The sequence below is a fragment of the Phalangium opilio genome, unplaced genomic scaffold (genome assembly GCF_054372755.1).
Source record: "Phalangium opilio isolate 3A_F unplaced genomic scaffold, DU_Popi_V2 ptg000209l_1, whole genome shotgun sequence".
NCBI classification, from domain to species: Eukaryota; Metazoa; Arthropoda; class Arachnida; order Opiliones; family Phalangiidae; genus Phalangium; species Phalangium opilio.
The window spans coordinates 9,169,498-9,185,743 of record NW_028324217.1 but is presented as its reverse complement, the minus strand read 5'-3'; the positions used below and the strand labels follow the sequence as shown (position 1 = coordinate 9,185,743).

Sequence of the window (16,246 nt, the reverse complement as noted above, 5' to 3'; positions counted from 1 at the left end):
AGGGGACTTTTAGTATATTTTTTGTTGGGTCAAAAACAACACATGTACCAATTTTCATCTTTATGTTCAAATGTTCTAGGTCAAGCCCTTTTTTAGCCTATCTGTCCTGGCCTATATCGTGGATTGTTGTTTAAACAAACCTACAGCCGAAATCTTAGTCTATTTTTTAAGCGTTCCGAATTATTATGATCAAACACCTTCCACGCTTGCCTTAAAGATTAATGATTCGAACAGCAAGGAACTCCTGAATTATCTGCTTGAAAAAATTGGAGAATCACCAAAAAAAGTTCAATGGTTATATTTAACCGGAAATATCTGTAACCCGGATTGGCGGGAAACTTTTATTAGTTACGTAGAAGAACACGTGGGCGATGCATTAGAGTCAAAAACTGTTAAGATTCGACATAAAATGTACGCGACTTCCGAATGTTTTGATGCAATTGAACGTTATAACGAAACGGACCTAAATAGCGTTTAAAACAAATGCTTGATAAGGATACTCTGATATTTTTCAACTTAGCAAATAATTATAAAAATGCACTAGAATTTAATAACAAGGTTAGGACGAAACGATTTGAGGAAGCCAAGATATGCATGGAAAGATTACCAGTAATACCGATATTCAGTCAGCCTCATCGCCGCTTTCTCTAGGAAGCGGTATATAGGGATAGCGAAGAAATGGTCCAACTGATAGCTTCCAGACCATCAGAGAACAGTCACATGTTACGAGACTGGGATGCTATTAAGATGATCATCGACAATAACCGAGACGACTTGATCTCGATTTTATTGAATCTTGGGCTAGACGCAACCTGCACTGCTATCAAAACTGACAAGAGTTACGCTATTGGTCAGAGGTACTTATTTAAAACTATCCACGAAATTTCAAACTAATAGTACTTTCAAAAATAAATAGGTACTTTAAAAATCATTCAGTGTTATTTCTTCGATGTTTCACTATGCAGATTGGTATTAATTAGTAGAAGAATCGATAAAAAATCACTTTGTTTTCCACTTCACCCTCCCTTTAAGGGTCGACTATTTTCCGGGATAATTTTATTGAAAAATAAAGTTTGAATACGAATCACCATCTTACGTCTCTCTTTATTGCCACACTTTCTATTACTTAAATTTGCCTTGGGTTGCTTAATAATCCAAGATTGCTATTTTCGCAAAAACCGAGGGGATTAAAATATCGCGTGGATGGTATTATTATTAGTAGGCAAAATAAAACAACGCAGATAAGCTTGAAGGTATTAATAGGAAGACAATAAAGACATCCGTGGGTCTGATCACCTGTGAAATCAAGTTTTAAAACGTCATATTCTTCAAAAGTTTTCAAATTGCTTTGAAAAGTTTGGAATTAAACTTAGGATTCCTAAAATATTCCAGAATCTTAGTTGAAAGATATGGGAATTTTGGTCGATCATAGCAAAGTTTTGTCGAATATTAGAAAGTTTAGTCGAATATTAGAAAGTTTAGTCGAATATGGGAAATTTTACTAGAATGTTTTTGAAATCTTGTCACTTTGAACAGGTGATTATATAAAGTATTTGGTCTTGATGAACTTTTTTACGTGACGTGAGTCTCGTGATTTATTGTTGAGCCGTGGAACGGTGGATAAAGAATGCGCGTGAGGAAATTTGTTTTCAAGGTATCCTATAAGATCCATGATCTTAGGATTCTGAGCGCGATCGTCATTACTCCAGACTAAAAAAGTCTCTAGGGACGATTTGTTATATTTTTCAATTAGCTCCTCCTACTTTATATATTTACATATTCTTCAAATATTCGGAAAGTTTGCTTGACTAGTGAATAAATTATATTTATCCAAGAAAAATGGAACGCCAAATTTCTCAAAACTCACAGATTCGCTCACCACGGATGCATGTACACAGAAAAAAGGTGTTTATGTTATCAGCATCTAAACATGGTTTAAAGTTAAACATTGGTGTGAAGTGATTTTTATTGTTTCAATGTTGATGATTAATTATACCTCTGTTTCCCTAAGGATCATTAAAATGTATTCCAAATAGAAACACCTCTTATTTTAGCACGTTTAAAAGATAAACATCGAATAATCTTAACACTAAGCTAAACATAAACGCTTGCCAGGTGTTATTTAATATATCATGTTTTTGATACCTTAGTATATGGTTTAAATTTTTTAAATCTTTATTTTATGGATAATAATAATATTTTAGAAAAACCATTAAAAAGTAGAGAGGGTCACTCAAATGATTAAGTTAACACTCTTTTTATTTAAATCGGGAAAATTTATGATTAAACTGTTGACACTTAATGCTATATAGTGGTTAAATATAAGCAAATATATTGTTTTTTAATATTATAATATCGTGATATTAATAGAATTATTTTGATTAAACGAATTAAATTTGACTTTGCGAGAAAAGGGATAATCTGCTCTCTATTAGAAATTGAAGTAGTTTTCATACCTTTCAAATTTTAAAGGACATAATTATGATAAACAAATTATTTAATTTCGAAAATTTACTAAATTTTTCCTTGAATTTTTTAATTTACAAATTGAGGTTACTAATGGATCTATAGGTTAATATGAAGCGTAGAAAATAACGGTTATTATATAGGTAAATGCCGTTCCCAGTAAGTTCTTGTTGAAACCCAATCCGCGCAGCTTTACTTGAAGAAACTTCAAATATATTTAAAATTAGCCCTGAAAGTTCTATATCGTCTTTGGTTACTGTAATTCTTCGTGCTTTTTCCTGTTGGCACGCTCCAAAGACTTATGGTACGCCTTTTTTTTCTAACATTCTATACAAGCTGCACCTTGAAGTTATTTAAACACTACCATGTCGATTTGTCATAGCCAGTTTCGGCGGTTTTCGACTTATATTGGCTATATTCACAAAATTGCAACAATTACTTTCATTTTATATTGAGAAAAGGACTTTCTTTACGAACATTTTGTGGAAAATATATTTTTAAAATGATGGTTCGACATTATTGAATAAACAAGATTTTTTGATGTGCATTTGAAATAGGTCGGCTAGATTTGTTTAAATATAAAGCTAAGTTGGAGTATAAGGGAAATTTAGGTTTTCCCAACGAGAAGCGGCGCGCATTTTACTGAAATCAACGCAAGAGTTATTTGAACCTATGCATTTAAACCGACGCACATCGTAACACCCATCAAAAGATTTGAAGATATACCTGCAAATATCATTAAAACTAAAATTCTAAACCTTCAGTCATGTTTAAATCCTAAACATATAAACCCGAAAACATCTTATACTACTAGGCATATAATAGTGTAAGCATGTCTGGATACTGAGCATTATAATATATTAACATGACATTCACTACCTTAAACATGTTTAAATACTAGACAAGACAAGCGAACAACATATTGTGAACCTAAACATGCAGTGTTGCAAACCAAAACACCATTCCTAGTTAAACATGAGTATTTTTAAACATGATAAAAAAAATGCTACATTTTCGTATTTAGGCATGTGTTTAGTTTCTCAACACTTTTTTTCTGTGTAGGGAAATAACAGATTATATCTGGAATTAAATGACAGAAGTTGCAACACGATAAATAACAAGTTATATGAGGTGGGGTTTTTTTTTTAATTTTTTTGGCAATTAAACATAAGCCTACTTTAAACCCTCTGGAATAATTTTAACGCCGCTTTGCGAAAGGTGTTTATAACAATCAGAAATTGGTTTCCTATTCTGAACAAGAAAGCTGAACTCGATACTAGATTTAATTATAGAAGTAGGAATGGAGAACAGGGTACATTGGGCTCGCGTCAAAGTCCTGGATCCCCTTGCCCGTCAGCAACGTCATCAAAACGTAGTTAGAGTGAGCCAATAAGATAATTTAAACTTTTCGTTACGTGTTGGAGGGAGGGGTTCCATACTAGGCTATGAGTCGGTCTGAAGTAAATACTAATCGTTCTACATCCCTACTTCTAAAATTAAATCAATCCCTGATACTAGAAAGTAACATAACAATTTCAGATTTTGTATAGCCGTTTCCGCTTGCTTGCGAAGGTACCTTTACTTACTGTGCTTTTAATTATTTAATTTCTTTCTATATACATAATTGAATTCAATCTTAATAATAAATTAGGATAAATATTAACGTTTTAGCTTAAAAGTATCGTAACTTTATAAATAAATGTCTTACTGGGCTAAGGTTAAGAAACTCCCTTTTTCTATGCTTATGCTATGTGCAGATTTTAAAAACACAATACCTTCTCAACAAACAAAGACTGAACGAACCGATATTAATAAAAAAACTGTCTTAGTGGACAAAGACTAGGAACAAAATAGAATGACTGAAGTCCCACATATTGAAAATTGTTCAGTTTAAAGTTATGATTATAAACATCAGTTATTTCAGAAGTGAGATGAGACTAGAAGTGAAGGGCTCTAGCATTGGTAATAGATCCTGGCATTAGTGAACAAATTTGAGGATTTTACGCCGCTTCAATCGCGCCTACGCTAGAGAGAAAAAAATTGGTCGAGTTCCAAAAAATTTTCTTATCCCCTTCCACTCAACCTAAAGCGGCGAAACACGGACGCGGGTGCTTGAATCTAGTTCGGCCGTCTACCACCGCGATCGTCTCACGTTTTGGAGGGGAAATTCTGAAACCGCCACTAGAGGGCCAACCGTTGGTGTGTTATCAAGAATATTCACTTTCGCCAAGTGAAGAATTTGGTTAGCTTAGTACTTCTAGTCTCATCTCACTTCTGGTTATTTGAATAGAATACTCATTTTAGTTTTTTCATCAAATTTCCAATTGTCCAAAATATTTTATCATGAAATTTTGCATTAATTTTGAAAGGATATTCACCCAAGGTTTACGCGATTGCGGTTTTTTCTTATCATTCACTGCGAATCAATCGCCGTATATACCCTAAATTTCCAAAAAATGTTAAAGAGGCATACGCTAGAATTCAAACGTTTACAATAGCTATGTTTGATATGATTTTAGGAATAAAGTTTCTTAAAACGACTTATCTAGAATTAAGCTAAATTACTGACTATTAAAATAATTAATATTTAATTATATTTATTTAATTATTTAAGAAAAACCTCTTACTTGCGTCTCGACTCGGAGAGGTTTAATTTGGTTTCCCAACTTGTAAATTAATTGATTACCTTAAATAGCGAGGCCTTATTAAAAGCGTGTTAAGTTGAAGCTAGAGATTAATTTGATGATTGCTTCTGTGATGAAAGTGGCTGTGGCAATTCCCAAACCGTAGACAAGCAACAAGAATGTCCCGTGTGTTTCGTTAATAGTCATTGCTGAAAGTTGTTTCGTGGGCTTTTTCCAAACAGCTCTCGAAATGTAGAAATTGTTTTTGAAAAATAAGTAATCCACGTATTTCGTCTCGGCAGCCAAGTACAATCTAAATAAATTTAAAGTACTTGTGAAAAAGGTAAACTGCATGCTATCCGAACAAAAAATTCATATGCCTTACCCAAGACTCATTTGCTCTATAAACTCGGGACACTTTTTTGTTTCGCTACTGATAGGAAAGCTGAACAGGAGATTTTTGATTCGCTCTGTGTTGAAATAAAAGGTAAATTTTCTCAAATCTGCGTCGCTTTCTAGAAGAATTGGCATAATATTTTCAAGGTAAAACTGTGGGACAAAGATTCCAGCTCGTCCCAAGAATACGTCGTGGTACTTTTCAAGGTCCATGAGGTCCATTACATCCATATATTCAACTCTCGAAGCCAGGGACAATTCCGGTTGACTATCCATGATGGACTTTTGCTATGGTAATACCAAGACAGAAATGTAAGGCTCCTTTAACCAGCGAAAACATATAGCTTACCCATTCCTTAAAAAATCCGGCGGCGTTATCGGTAGAGCTTAATCGAATTTTTGCGTTGGTGTATTTGCTGAAGCTTTCTAGACTGTCGATCAATACGAGTTCGGTTGAGTACAGTTCCGTTTTCAATGTGGATCCCATGAATATTGATATGATTGAAATAGCTATCAACCACGAACCGATTGTGATCCTCCATGAAATGCATTTTGGAACCCGAAGAAAGGCTGAATCACAACTTTAAATTAGTGTGTAGCTATATATACTAGAATCAAAATGATATAAGTCTACAGTTGGTGGTACTTACGCTCGAAGAAAAATGTGGAAACGAAGTCCCATGACAAATTACAATATTTTCGAAATATTCGACGAATAGATGTTTGCTCTTTACGCCTTCGCTGACCCGTGTCCGTGACAAATACGGAAAGCTTCGCCAGGAGCGGTAGAACGAAGATACACAAAAGAAGGAGACATGAAACCTAAAAAATAAATTGATTTTTTCGAAGGTTAAAGCATTCGCCACATATTTTGTGAGGAGTCGAAATTCTTACCGCAGTATCGAGAGTCAGGAAAGACATGGAATATTTTTCCACTTCAGCGGGTGGCCCAGTCAATAACAGGAGCTCTGACGTCATGAATACTGCCGAATGGTACCAAAAATCGTCCTTCGCAATGTCCGATAGTTCCACGGGAAATATAACACCCGACACATTCTTGAATAGATAATGAAAATTCTCTTACTCATGATGGGACGAAGTGTTTTCCCTAATATTATATACCTGCATTTGAATAATGGAGCTTCCATTTGTAAACATTTGAGCATAAGAAATAGGAACGAAATCCATTCTGAGATAAATTACACGCATTATGTATGGTCTCTTAAACTATTTTAAGTCAGTATGAACCACCCCTTACTTAAAGTTAAACAATTTGAGGTAATGCTCAACCATTAACTTGAACAACTGCGATAATGATTCTAGCTCTAGAAGTTCCTAAGACACAGATTTTTTCACTTTAATACCCCAATTGCTCAATTTGAGTTATTTTTAAATTACCTCGCATCCTATAACGCGAATACTTCCGAGCTTTGCTGCCCTGAAAAATGAAAAAAAAAAAAAAAATGTTTTTTATTTGTAAAATCTTTGGGAATAAACTACACAGTCAAAACAATTTAAGAATTAAAGCAAGTATCTTCTATTACTTGTATTTAAAGACGAGATTTTCGCTGTTGTTAACTTTAGTGAAATTCATCCCAAAAAAATTCTCACAGGTCATGGCTATTCGGTTGCCAAAAAACGATTTTACGTGGAACTCAACTTAAGGAATAAGAATTTCGAGACAAAAATGTCTCTGGCAAATATTAACTGTTTACTTAACGATCGTATTAAAGTTCACCTGCGGGATACATTGCGTAACGTTAAATTTTCATCTCATATTCTACACACGTCACTGGAAAGTTTGGCTTTCTTGTTAACTTTATTCGATTTCATATGAACGATCTGGCCTTCTTCTAGTCTTTAAACACGCACATAACTTTAGATCCAAATGCAAGTTTCATGTTTGCAAATATTTGCTAAAAGCGAGAACTTCAAGACAATACAAATGTTATGAAAAGCGGTTTCCAACTGCGCAGTTCCTTCAAGGCATATTCTGACGAACCAGTTTTATAAATAAAGGGTTTTGGCTCTCAAAGAACACAATAGCCTCGATCTGATTTTAAATTTTACAAATTCTCTAAACTAATAACAATGAACCGATTCAGAAATTTTTTAGACGAATGATTAAACCCCATTACAATGTTTATCGATTTTTTACCCTTTTTAGAGAAAATATTTTAATTTTTGGTAAAAAGAAAACCAAATTAAACTGAGCTATTTGGACGGTGCTTATGAAAAAAATTTCTAAACAATTTCTTTAGAAACTTTCATTTGTCAATTCTTTTATGGTCAAAACAAGCTCTTTACCAACTGTCAAAGTTTACGTCCTAATAAACTTATACAATAATTAACCTATATTATGAGTCTTACATTGACATGACGACAAGTGTGAAATATTTGAACCTCTGACAAATTTTGACGTCACTTTAACTTTACCAGCAAAAGCTGCCGTAATTTCAAAACATCGATACTTTAGCATATATTTGTAATATACAGGAGGAATACTAATTTTACATAATCTATAATCCACCTTAAAGAAAAATCTTCACCTTTCTTATCGTATTTAGTTTCATATAGTTAAATTTATACATTTAATTTTAATGTTTATTAAAGACGCATCAAAAATTATATATCAAATTGGTTTAAAACTGCTTGCTTTGGCTGCTGGACACTGAAGAATACTCTTCGGAGTCTATGAGAAATTTAAAAAACCATTATTGGAAAGAGAAAATTTCATTTTTTAAATTTCACCTTCTCACTCTTGGCTTTCTAAATTCAAAGTGCATATTTGCTCCGTCACTAACTCCCTATAAACAATTCTAAGACAATGCAAAGAGAAGCAACGCATAAATTAAAAATAGTAAATATGAAGATAAAATATATTTTGTCCAAAGAAATTGGTATGTCCTTTTCTTTTTCCGTTTCAATTATGCAAATTTTCCCAATGCTGCTCATTGTTTGCATTTTGGACAATAGTAGGTTGCTTTCCATCAATTGGTAGGCGCTGAAAAAAAATACGGTTCAATGTTTCGAGTAGAAGCTTTACATCTAGTAACCATAAAAAGGACAGTAGTGTAAAAATCAATCATTAATTTTGCGATTGAAATTATATCATCTTAAGCATGGTTTTCACTTGACCGAAAAAAACTACTTTGCAGCTGGACGTCACACGTCAGATTTGCTTTTTACGTTGTCGCCCAGCGTTATATAGTTTTCACTTAGCGTAGTTCCCGCAAATAAAGGAACCAAGGCTTAACAGATAAACTGAACACTGCACTAATTGCGGCCCATCTATTGTCTTTCATCATTGCAATCTTTGTTTCTAATATTATACATATATGTATCGTTCCTAACCTCTTCAATAAACCTTCAATAACCGAACACGCGTGGTCGAAAATGACGTCACGACTCTAGCTTATTGCTGATTGGCTCGCGTAGAGCGTTAACGTTGAATGCGGCCGAAAAAATAGAAAGCTAATATCGCCACACTCAACGTAATTTCTGTCCAGCGACTATGTTTTTTTTCGGTTGTCGCTTGACGTCGGGAGAAAAGTCGTGATTTACGCCAAGTGAAAACCATGCTTTAAATGTACGGTTTGATATTTTTTTACGATACGGTAATTATGTTCTCCTGTATCCATAGTTACATCACGGCTATAATATCATCATACAGTTTATCGACATTTTTTATATTAAGTTTACAAAGTATTTTCGATTTTCAAATGTAAAATGAATTTATTAAAACTATATCGGAATTGCATGGTAGTCGAATTTAAAAGTAACTATCCTAGGATAGCAGATTTATTTACAACACTTACACTGCTTTTATGACTTTCTTATGGTGATCAGCCAAGTCCTTTCTCATTAAAACCACCATCATTGTTGACAAAAACGACTCTTTAGAAATATAGACGTCTGTGATGTCCCCACACATCAAAGTTATGGCAATATATACAGCATCGTGAGTCATTAGGGTTACTATTTTTCCCGTTCTAATACCATCAAAACTATCCATAACGTTAACATCGCCGTAGACCAAAGCAGATTCTTCATCTTGTACTTTCCTCCAAGCTCTCATTTTCAAAGGTAGTCTCGATGCCTGGAAGTCAAAGAAGTACAGAACTCGCGGGGTTTTGTAAGACTTGCAGTAAAACCGGTTGGCTAGTGGAAATTCTACAGGGCCGGTTTTATTAGGGCAGTTAAAGGACATTTTTTTATTAATGATAACAGAAGTAAAATAAGGGACAAGAAGTATCGAGCTAACCAAATTCTTCACTTGGCGAAAATGAATATTCTTGATAACACACCAACGGTTGGCCCTCTTGTAGCGGTTTCTGAATTTTCCCTCCAAAACGTGAGACGCTCGTGGCGGTAGAGGGCCAAACTAGATTCAAGCACCCGCGTACGTGTTCCGCGGCTTTAGGTTGAGATGATGGGGGTAGGAAATGTTTTTGGATCTCAACCAATATTTTTCTCTCTAGTGCTGGCGCGATGAAAGCGACATAAAATCCTCAAACTTGTTCACTAGTGCCAATGCTAGAGCACTTAACTTCTGGTCCCCTTATATTACTTCTGATGATAATGATATTGATGCGATTTTCTTAGAAGAAATCGAGTAAAAAGTCGTTGTCTGACCAATACACCGTTCCATTAATGGGGGTAGAAAAACCGTAATAGTCGACGAAGACCAAATAAAAATATCTAAATGGACTAGTCAAGATTTCGCTATTTTGTGGATTTTACATTTTGTTAGTCCGGCAGCCCTGTAACGTGCACCGCGTTTCGGCTATCGGCAGTAGCAGACGGTTTTGTTTGGAAAAATTTAGCCAAGGGTTAACCGCTTAAGTGAAGTTTCAGCTTGCCGTTTCGCAACTTTAAAAGACAAGACTAAATAGAGCTAGGCATTTTCTATCCATTATCCACAAATTGGTGGATAACCGATTATTTATAAACAAAGTTGTGGATTATAATACGATTTAACATGTAAGATCTATGGATAATTTTCGAGTATGGCTAAAGATAAAATAACGTGGAACATGGATAGATAATGCCGAGCTCTAAGACTAAATGCGCTCAGTGCTTATAATCATATAGATCGGTTTCCTATCAGAAACCGCACATAAGGCCTGGCAGCCCGGTTGTATGAAGGCCCTACTTTCCCGAATAGAGTGGGGGAAAGCAATTTATGGAATAAATGGAACGGAGTATTCACTCACACTTAATGGCAGAATGCAGATACTTTTAACTTTAATATGCGAATACGCGTATAATATTTCTACTCGATGTCTTTTATTGCAAATAGGTTTGTACTGTACCATTTTTAACTTAATCTAATGGTTATGACCATTATTTACCTCCAAATCTTCGTAGGGTGGAGTGTTTTTGATTAAGAACAACTCAATAGGCCACACAAAAATATCCTCTAATTTTTCGTATCGAAAGGGAGTATCCGGCTTTGCTAGCTTAGCAAACATAACACCAGTGAACGATGAAGTCAATATAAAACAAGAAATTATCCAGAAGATCCATAATACCCGAGCGTAGAGATACTTCTCAATGTTTATTCCTAGAATATTAAACATCCGAAGTCAAACTTCCCAACTTCTAGTTTCTTCAATATTTAGTTATATTTAACGAGGCAGTAGCCTTTAAATCGATCATTACAAATTTTAAATGAAACATTTTAATTGTAGAATATATAAAACTAAAACTTTTCAAATACATTTTAAGATTATTCTTTTAATAATCTTTGGTGAACTTTACTAAACTTTACCTTTGTTCATTAGCGAAGCGTAAGACTCAAAAAATGCATTTTGAATTGATATTCTAGTTGACTTCACTATGTGCTTCGAACGTAAAGCAGTTAGTATGAACCAGACAGAAGATACGAAGGGTAAAACCAGCAACGTCAATATCCACACCTTTAAATAATAATATTAAAGCTCTCACTGACTTTCTCTGATATTCAATAAACCAGAAGTGAGATAAGACCAGAAGTACTGAGCTAACCAAATTCTTCACTCGGCGAAAGTGAATATTCTTGATAACCCACCAACGGTTGGCCCTCTGGTGGCGGTTTCAGAATTTCCCCTCCAAACCGTGAGACGCGCGGTGGTAGACGGCCGAACTAGATTCAAGCAGCGGCGTCCGTGTTCTGCGGCTTTAGGTTGAGGGGAAGGGGGTAGGAAATGTTTTTGGAACTCGACCAATTTTTAGCCACATCGTATATATACGATGAGGCTATTAGTTTGTCCCGCGAGCCTGTGGGAGTGGTGGTGGTGGTCATGGTGGTCGTAGTAGTTTTTCGCGATTTGGAATGTGGTCAGAGTTACCCAAAGAAATAGTTAGTCAGAGCTAACCGAAGAAATGGTTATTTTATTGGCAGTATAAAACGTTTCGTTCGACATTGAAGGGAGAGTGAATGTGGGAGAATTGTGGTGAGGTGATATTTTTCGTTCGTGTATTTTAAAAGGATGGGGATTATAATAGTAAGTGCAAGCATACATTTAATTGTACAGGTAAGGTTAAGCTTTGTGAAATGTGGTTTACGTTTGCTCCATAATTTAAAGCTAGAGAGAGAGAGAGGAATTTAGTATTGGCTTAATTTAAATGGAAGGTTTAATACTCCCTTTAAAATTCCTGTCACCCGTCAACAATAAGGGTTTCACGCTTTTCATCTCACCCCCCGATTTTAAAATTCAAAGAAATCGAGGGGGATTTTTAAAAAGCAAAAGGAACTGTATACCGACGTTATATTTGGAAAGGTGGTGTTTATTACTAGAAGTTACGTCGTTTCTCCATAAATCGAGAAGAGTTTTAAAAGAAGGTACTAGCTTGGGGCAGCATTCCTTTCCTTTCATTCTTGTAAAAGCTTCAAAACGAAGAGACGTTTATTTTTTTGGTGCTAAGATATTGCGGAATATTTTTTTAACTTCTTTTAACAATTATTTAGTAATTTCTTATTATAATTAATAATTTTTCGTTGTTGTTGACGTTCGTTTAAATTGTCGTGTGTGCGCGGTACATTTTTATCGTTTCCTAGTTCGAATTGAGGAGTAAAGGATTGAACAATCACAGTAGGTTAGGTAAGGTATAGAGGGGTTATCCACTCATTAGGGTAGGTATAGAGGGGCTATTCACTCGTACGATGTGGCTACTATTACGAGCCCTTGGGTCGCCTTGTTCTCTCCCTAGTTTTAGCGCGTGGGAAGCGGCATAAAATCCTCAAATTTAGTAGTGCCAGGATCTACTACCAATGCTAGAGCCCTTCACTTATCGTCTCATCTCACTTCTGAATAAACTTAACTGATTTTTGAAACGACTTTATTGATTCAAAGTAGTTTTTAGTGAAATGGTTCGGAGATCCAGAAACGAAACGGAAGTCCACGCTTTTAATAGTTGTTGTATAGTCTAACCAGTCTACCGATTTCTTGTTTAAAAAATGTGGCATAATACTAAATTGAGATTCCTGAAATGAAACAAATTACTATCATTTTATCGCAACCTTTTCGAATGAACGTCGGGATGTCAATGAATTAGAGGACTGAAAAGGCTTTGGCAGAACTCCAACTATAGCTGGAAATCCAAGAGACTCCCTCATTTTTGGTCGGGGTTGGAGTTGGGTTAAGTAAACAATTTGACTTTGGGTTGCTTTGGGAATATTGTCCCTGAAAAGAAACCGGAGGCGGGTGGGAGTGGGAACACTTTCATATCTAATATTTAAGTCGGCTGGCATTTGGTTTCAATTTTTATTTAAAAAAATGTCCACTATGAAACATTTTGAGTAGAATACAATATTAGAAACACAACTATAAGCAAAACCTCTTTGGAGTTCCAAGGCGTTAATAGAAAGAACTTGAAACATGATTGTAACGATAACCCTGCTTTAGTTAAAGAAAAACTGAAAATGCCAAAACATTGTCATTCTTTTTGACTTTCCTATATCAAATTTTTTTCTAAGCTGAGCATTACATTGTCACTTGAAACAAATATTGGTAATTCATTTAACTTGAATTGAACTGTTTTCCTTTAAAAAACCAACTGTTTTGAACATAATTAGTTTGGACGCACAAGTTTTTTCTCTTTTTTAACCACTACGAAAATTATTCAAAATTGCTTTGAACGTTCTAATGTTTTAAAGTGACTTTGTACAGTGAGAAACGTTTTGCCATACTGAACATTAATTAAAATAAAATACTTCGACTTATTTTTTCTTAACGAAACTTCCAATGGCACACCTTGAGTAATTACTTGTTAATTTTAAAATAAACCGGAACGTATCTTCGCTGTGTGTGGTTATCTAATAAAAAGACAAGCTTTTACGATCATGGTGCGTTGTCTGTGGACTGTGGAGAATACACGAAAAACAAGTTTGGCAAGAAACGAATTAAGATAAGATCCGCTACCACCTTCGAGCTCGTATTGTGATAGAAAAGCCAATGGCACCTTTGTATGAGTTAACAGCGGCTTTCATGGCTTTGTGTAGGCGAAAATCAAGTTATTACGGTCCCTGGTTAGGGTCCAGCTCTTGGTAGTATTGGGAAGTAAGTATATTGATACTGTGAAAGAATTAATTTGGTTATATTGTTACAACACTCAAGTTTTGCTTAATTTGATGGGCAGCTGTATCGAAGCCGATTTATTGGGAAGTGTATATAGTCAAAGTATTTTGTTTATACTCTGATTTAGGGTTTCCCGTGGGAATAGGGACTGCGGGCGTTGTGGCTAAAATAAGAGATTAATTTTCAGCCTAAAAGGGCACTCACATACATAAAAGCTTGGTTGGCGTTATTTAATTACAGTTGCTGTCGAAAACGTTTCTTACCCAATAATAAATCTATAGTGGCAATAGTTTCTCTAGCTACGAGTGTGCAAAACTAAGAACGGAGCCTCCGAAATGAACTAGGCCCATGCGTGTCGATTTTTACGTGGGGAAATATCCAGTTTCATAGAGGAAATGTTTTTACCCTTTCCTTTGTGTGTACGAGGTGGCGCTTTTATCACCGTTGCGACCGGGGTCTTCCATAAATTATCGTTGATATTTTAGGAGCCTATTATAAAACTTTTATGAAAGAGAAAGGTTTCACCCTTAAATTAACGTAATTTTTTAGGGGCTATTCACTTTTTATTGAATCTTTTGGTTAGATTGTATGGACCAAAAAACTAATTATGAGATTTTAACATCGTTGTTTTTTTAGTAAAACAAAACTTCTTGAAGTTGCTAATTCACGGTTTTCATATACCATTAGAGGATTTTTTTACCCCTTCATAACCTTTCATTTTTTTAACCTTAACCTTTTTTATCCTTTACTTCTTTGGAATAATTGTTTAATAAAGGTCTTCAGAAATTTTCTAAAACATTTTTTAACTATCCGCGACCTCGGCTTCACCGCTCTACGTCTATATCTTGCCCTAATATTGTAGCAGTCGACGGGGTCATGAGGCTGGTACTAAAAGCGCCACCAAGCGGGAAAACACGGCGAACTAAATTAGTTAAAAAAATGTTATCGCTTCACTACACGCATGGGTCTAGTTCATTTCGGAGGCTCCGCTAAGAAGCATTTAAGATTATGATCTGTGAGTGTTTGTGGTTTGCTTAAATATTGATTTAAAATAGTGAGTTTTAGCTATATAATTCTTTGAGTAAGCGCGTACCCATAACTTATTGACTGTACCCCGACCGTTGGACCATCTGGCACATTACCTTAGCGAGTTAGAAAACAAATTATTCATCGTTAACACATACAAAACTAACATACCATACCCAACTCACCACCTAGCTAATACTGAAATCTTTTTTGCGTGATTTGTTAAGTTATTGAATGGAGTTGACCACAAAAAATAATGCTTTTGCTATGGGAGTGCGATTTTTTCGGGTAATGTTACGGGTGGGTGTCAGACCACCCCTGTAGAATATGTCGTTGTTCTCGTTTTTTCGTCTAAAAGTGTGCTTTTGTGGCTTTTGGCTTATTTCATTAGATAAATGATAAGGTTTGACTAACATTGCGAATAAGTGATCCAAGAACCCCAGATCCATTTTTATCGGAATAAAGCTCGCCATATTCCAGGTTACCTATGAAAGTGACATCGAAACTGAAAGACAGAATTTCCATTATATTGGTAATATTAATAAAGCGTTGCTATGGCGTCTTTTACGTCTCGTTAAGTTTTGAACGAAGTGCTTTGTAAAGAACCGAATAAAAGCCAGTTACTTCCTCATCCTTTTCTAAAACTGAAAGAAACTGCGAATGTCGTTTTAAATAACGTTGAACTACGTTGAACTTCAATTGAATAGTGCTTGAGTGGTTTTTCATTACCTCCGTTGCTGCTGCCCTCAATCCCATTTATCGTTGACAGATATTTGAAGAAGTTAAGAATGGGATAAAGACGAACTATTGGAATCTTTAATTGGGTGTGAAAGAACGGCACACTATATGTATTTTCCACATCAAATAATACTAACGCGCAGAAGTTTTCATAAAGTAAAGTGGAGTACCTATTTATATATTGACTTTACCAAAGTTAATGACTAATCCATATATGTCTGCTGGCAGCTGTGTTTTTTTATCGAAATAGACTACCAAGCTCAATTATACGTTAACTTTATTCGCGTGACAGTAAGATATGTTCATTATCACGAACTCATTTAAGATATGAGAACGTTAAGAGTTATAATAGGCTTCAGTGCCTTCATTGGAAGCCTTATATACTACCAGAAGTGGTATGAGACTAGAAGTGAAGGGCTCTAGTGAACAAATTTG

General features: G+C 35.1%; 2 protein-coding genes across 2 annotated transcripts; both read right to left on the bottom strand.

Moving 5' to 3' along the window:
• Positions 1–2,406: 2,406 nt before the first annotated feature.
• LOC149618994 (uncharacterized) lies at positions 2,407–7,167 on the bottom strand. The gene is made up of 9 exons (XM_089854289.1): positions 7,031–7,167; positions 6,885–6,924; positions 6,745–6,821; positions 6,609–6,675; positions 6,381–6,542; positions 6,137–6,308; positions 5,836–6,056; positions 5,476–5,774; positions 2,407–5,403 (listed from the first exon to the last, which is right to left on the bottom strand). The coding sequence occupies exons 1-9, from the start codon at positions 7,102–7,104 to the stop codon at positions 5,172–5,174; spliced, it is 1,344 nt and encodes a 447-aa protein (XP_089710415.1). The 5' UTR covers positions 7,105–7,167; the 3' UTR covers positions 2,407–5,171.
• A 921-nt stretch (positions 7,168–8,088) lies between these two features.
• Positions 8,089–15,882, bottom strand: LOC149618993 (uncharacterized). The gene is made up of 7 exons (XM_089854290.1): positions 15,488–15,882; positions 12,793–12,954; positions 11,260–11,407; positions 10,841–11,052; positions 9,305–9,585; positions 8,238–8,490; positions 8,089–8,178 (listed from the first exon to the last, which is right to left on the bottom strand). The coding sequence occupies exons 1-6, from the start codon at positions 15,596–15,598 to the stop codon at positions 8,286–8,288; spliced, it is 1,119 nt and encodes a 372-aa protein (XP_089710416.1). The 5' UTR covers positions 15,599–15,882; the 3' UTR covers positions 8,089–8,178; positions 8,238–8,285.
• Between the last annotated feature and the right edge of the window lie 364 nt (positions 15,883–16,246).

What these genes read in the sequence shown, in the direction of transcription:
- LOC149618993 (XM_089854290.1), bottom strand. Translation starts at nt 15,598, where the DNA reads ATGGAAATTCTGTCTTTCAGTTTCGATGTCACTTTCATAGGTAACCTG. An exon ending in CGCTTCGCTAATGAACAAAG is followed by an intron (nt 11,053 to 11,259) that starts GTAAAGTTTAGT and finishes TTAATATTCTAG; the next exon opens with GAATAAACATTGAGAAGTAT. An exon ending in AAGAAAGTCATAAAAGCAGT is followed by an intron (nt 8,491 to 9,304) that starts GTAAGTGTTGTA and finishes ATTTTTTTTCAG; the next exon opens with CGCCTACCAATTGATGGAAA.
- LOC149618994 (XM_089854289.1), bottom strand. Translation starts at nt 7,104, where the DNA reads ATGACCTGTGAGAATTTTTTTGGGATGAATTTCACTAAAGTTAACAAC. An exon ending in CTCAAATTGTTTAACTTTAA is followed by an intron (nt 6,676 to 6,744) that starts GTAAGGGGTGGT and finishes AATTTATCTCAG; the next exon opens with AATGGATTTCGTTCCTATTT. An exon ending in CCGGATTTTTTAAGGAATGG is followed by an intron (nt 5,775 to 5,835) that starts GTAAGCTATATG and finishes GTATTACCATAG; the next exon opens with CAAAAGTCCATCATGGATAG.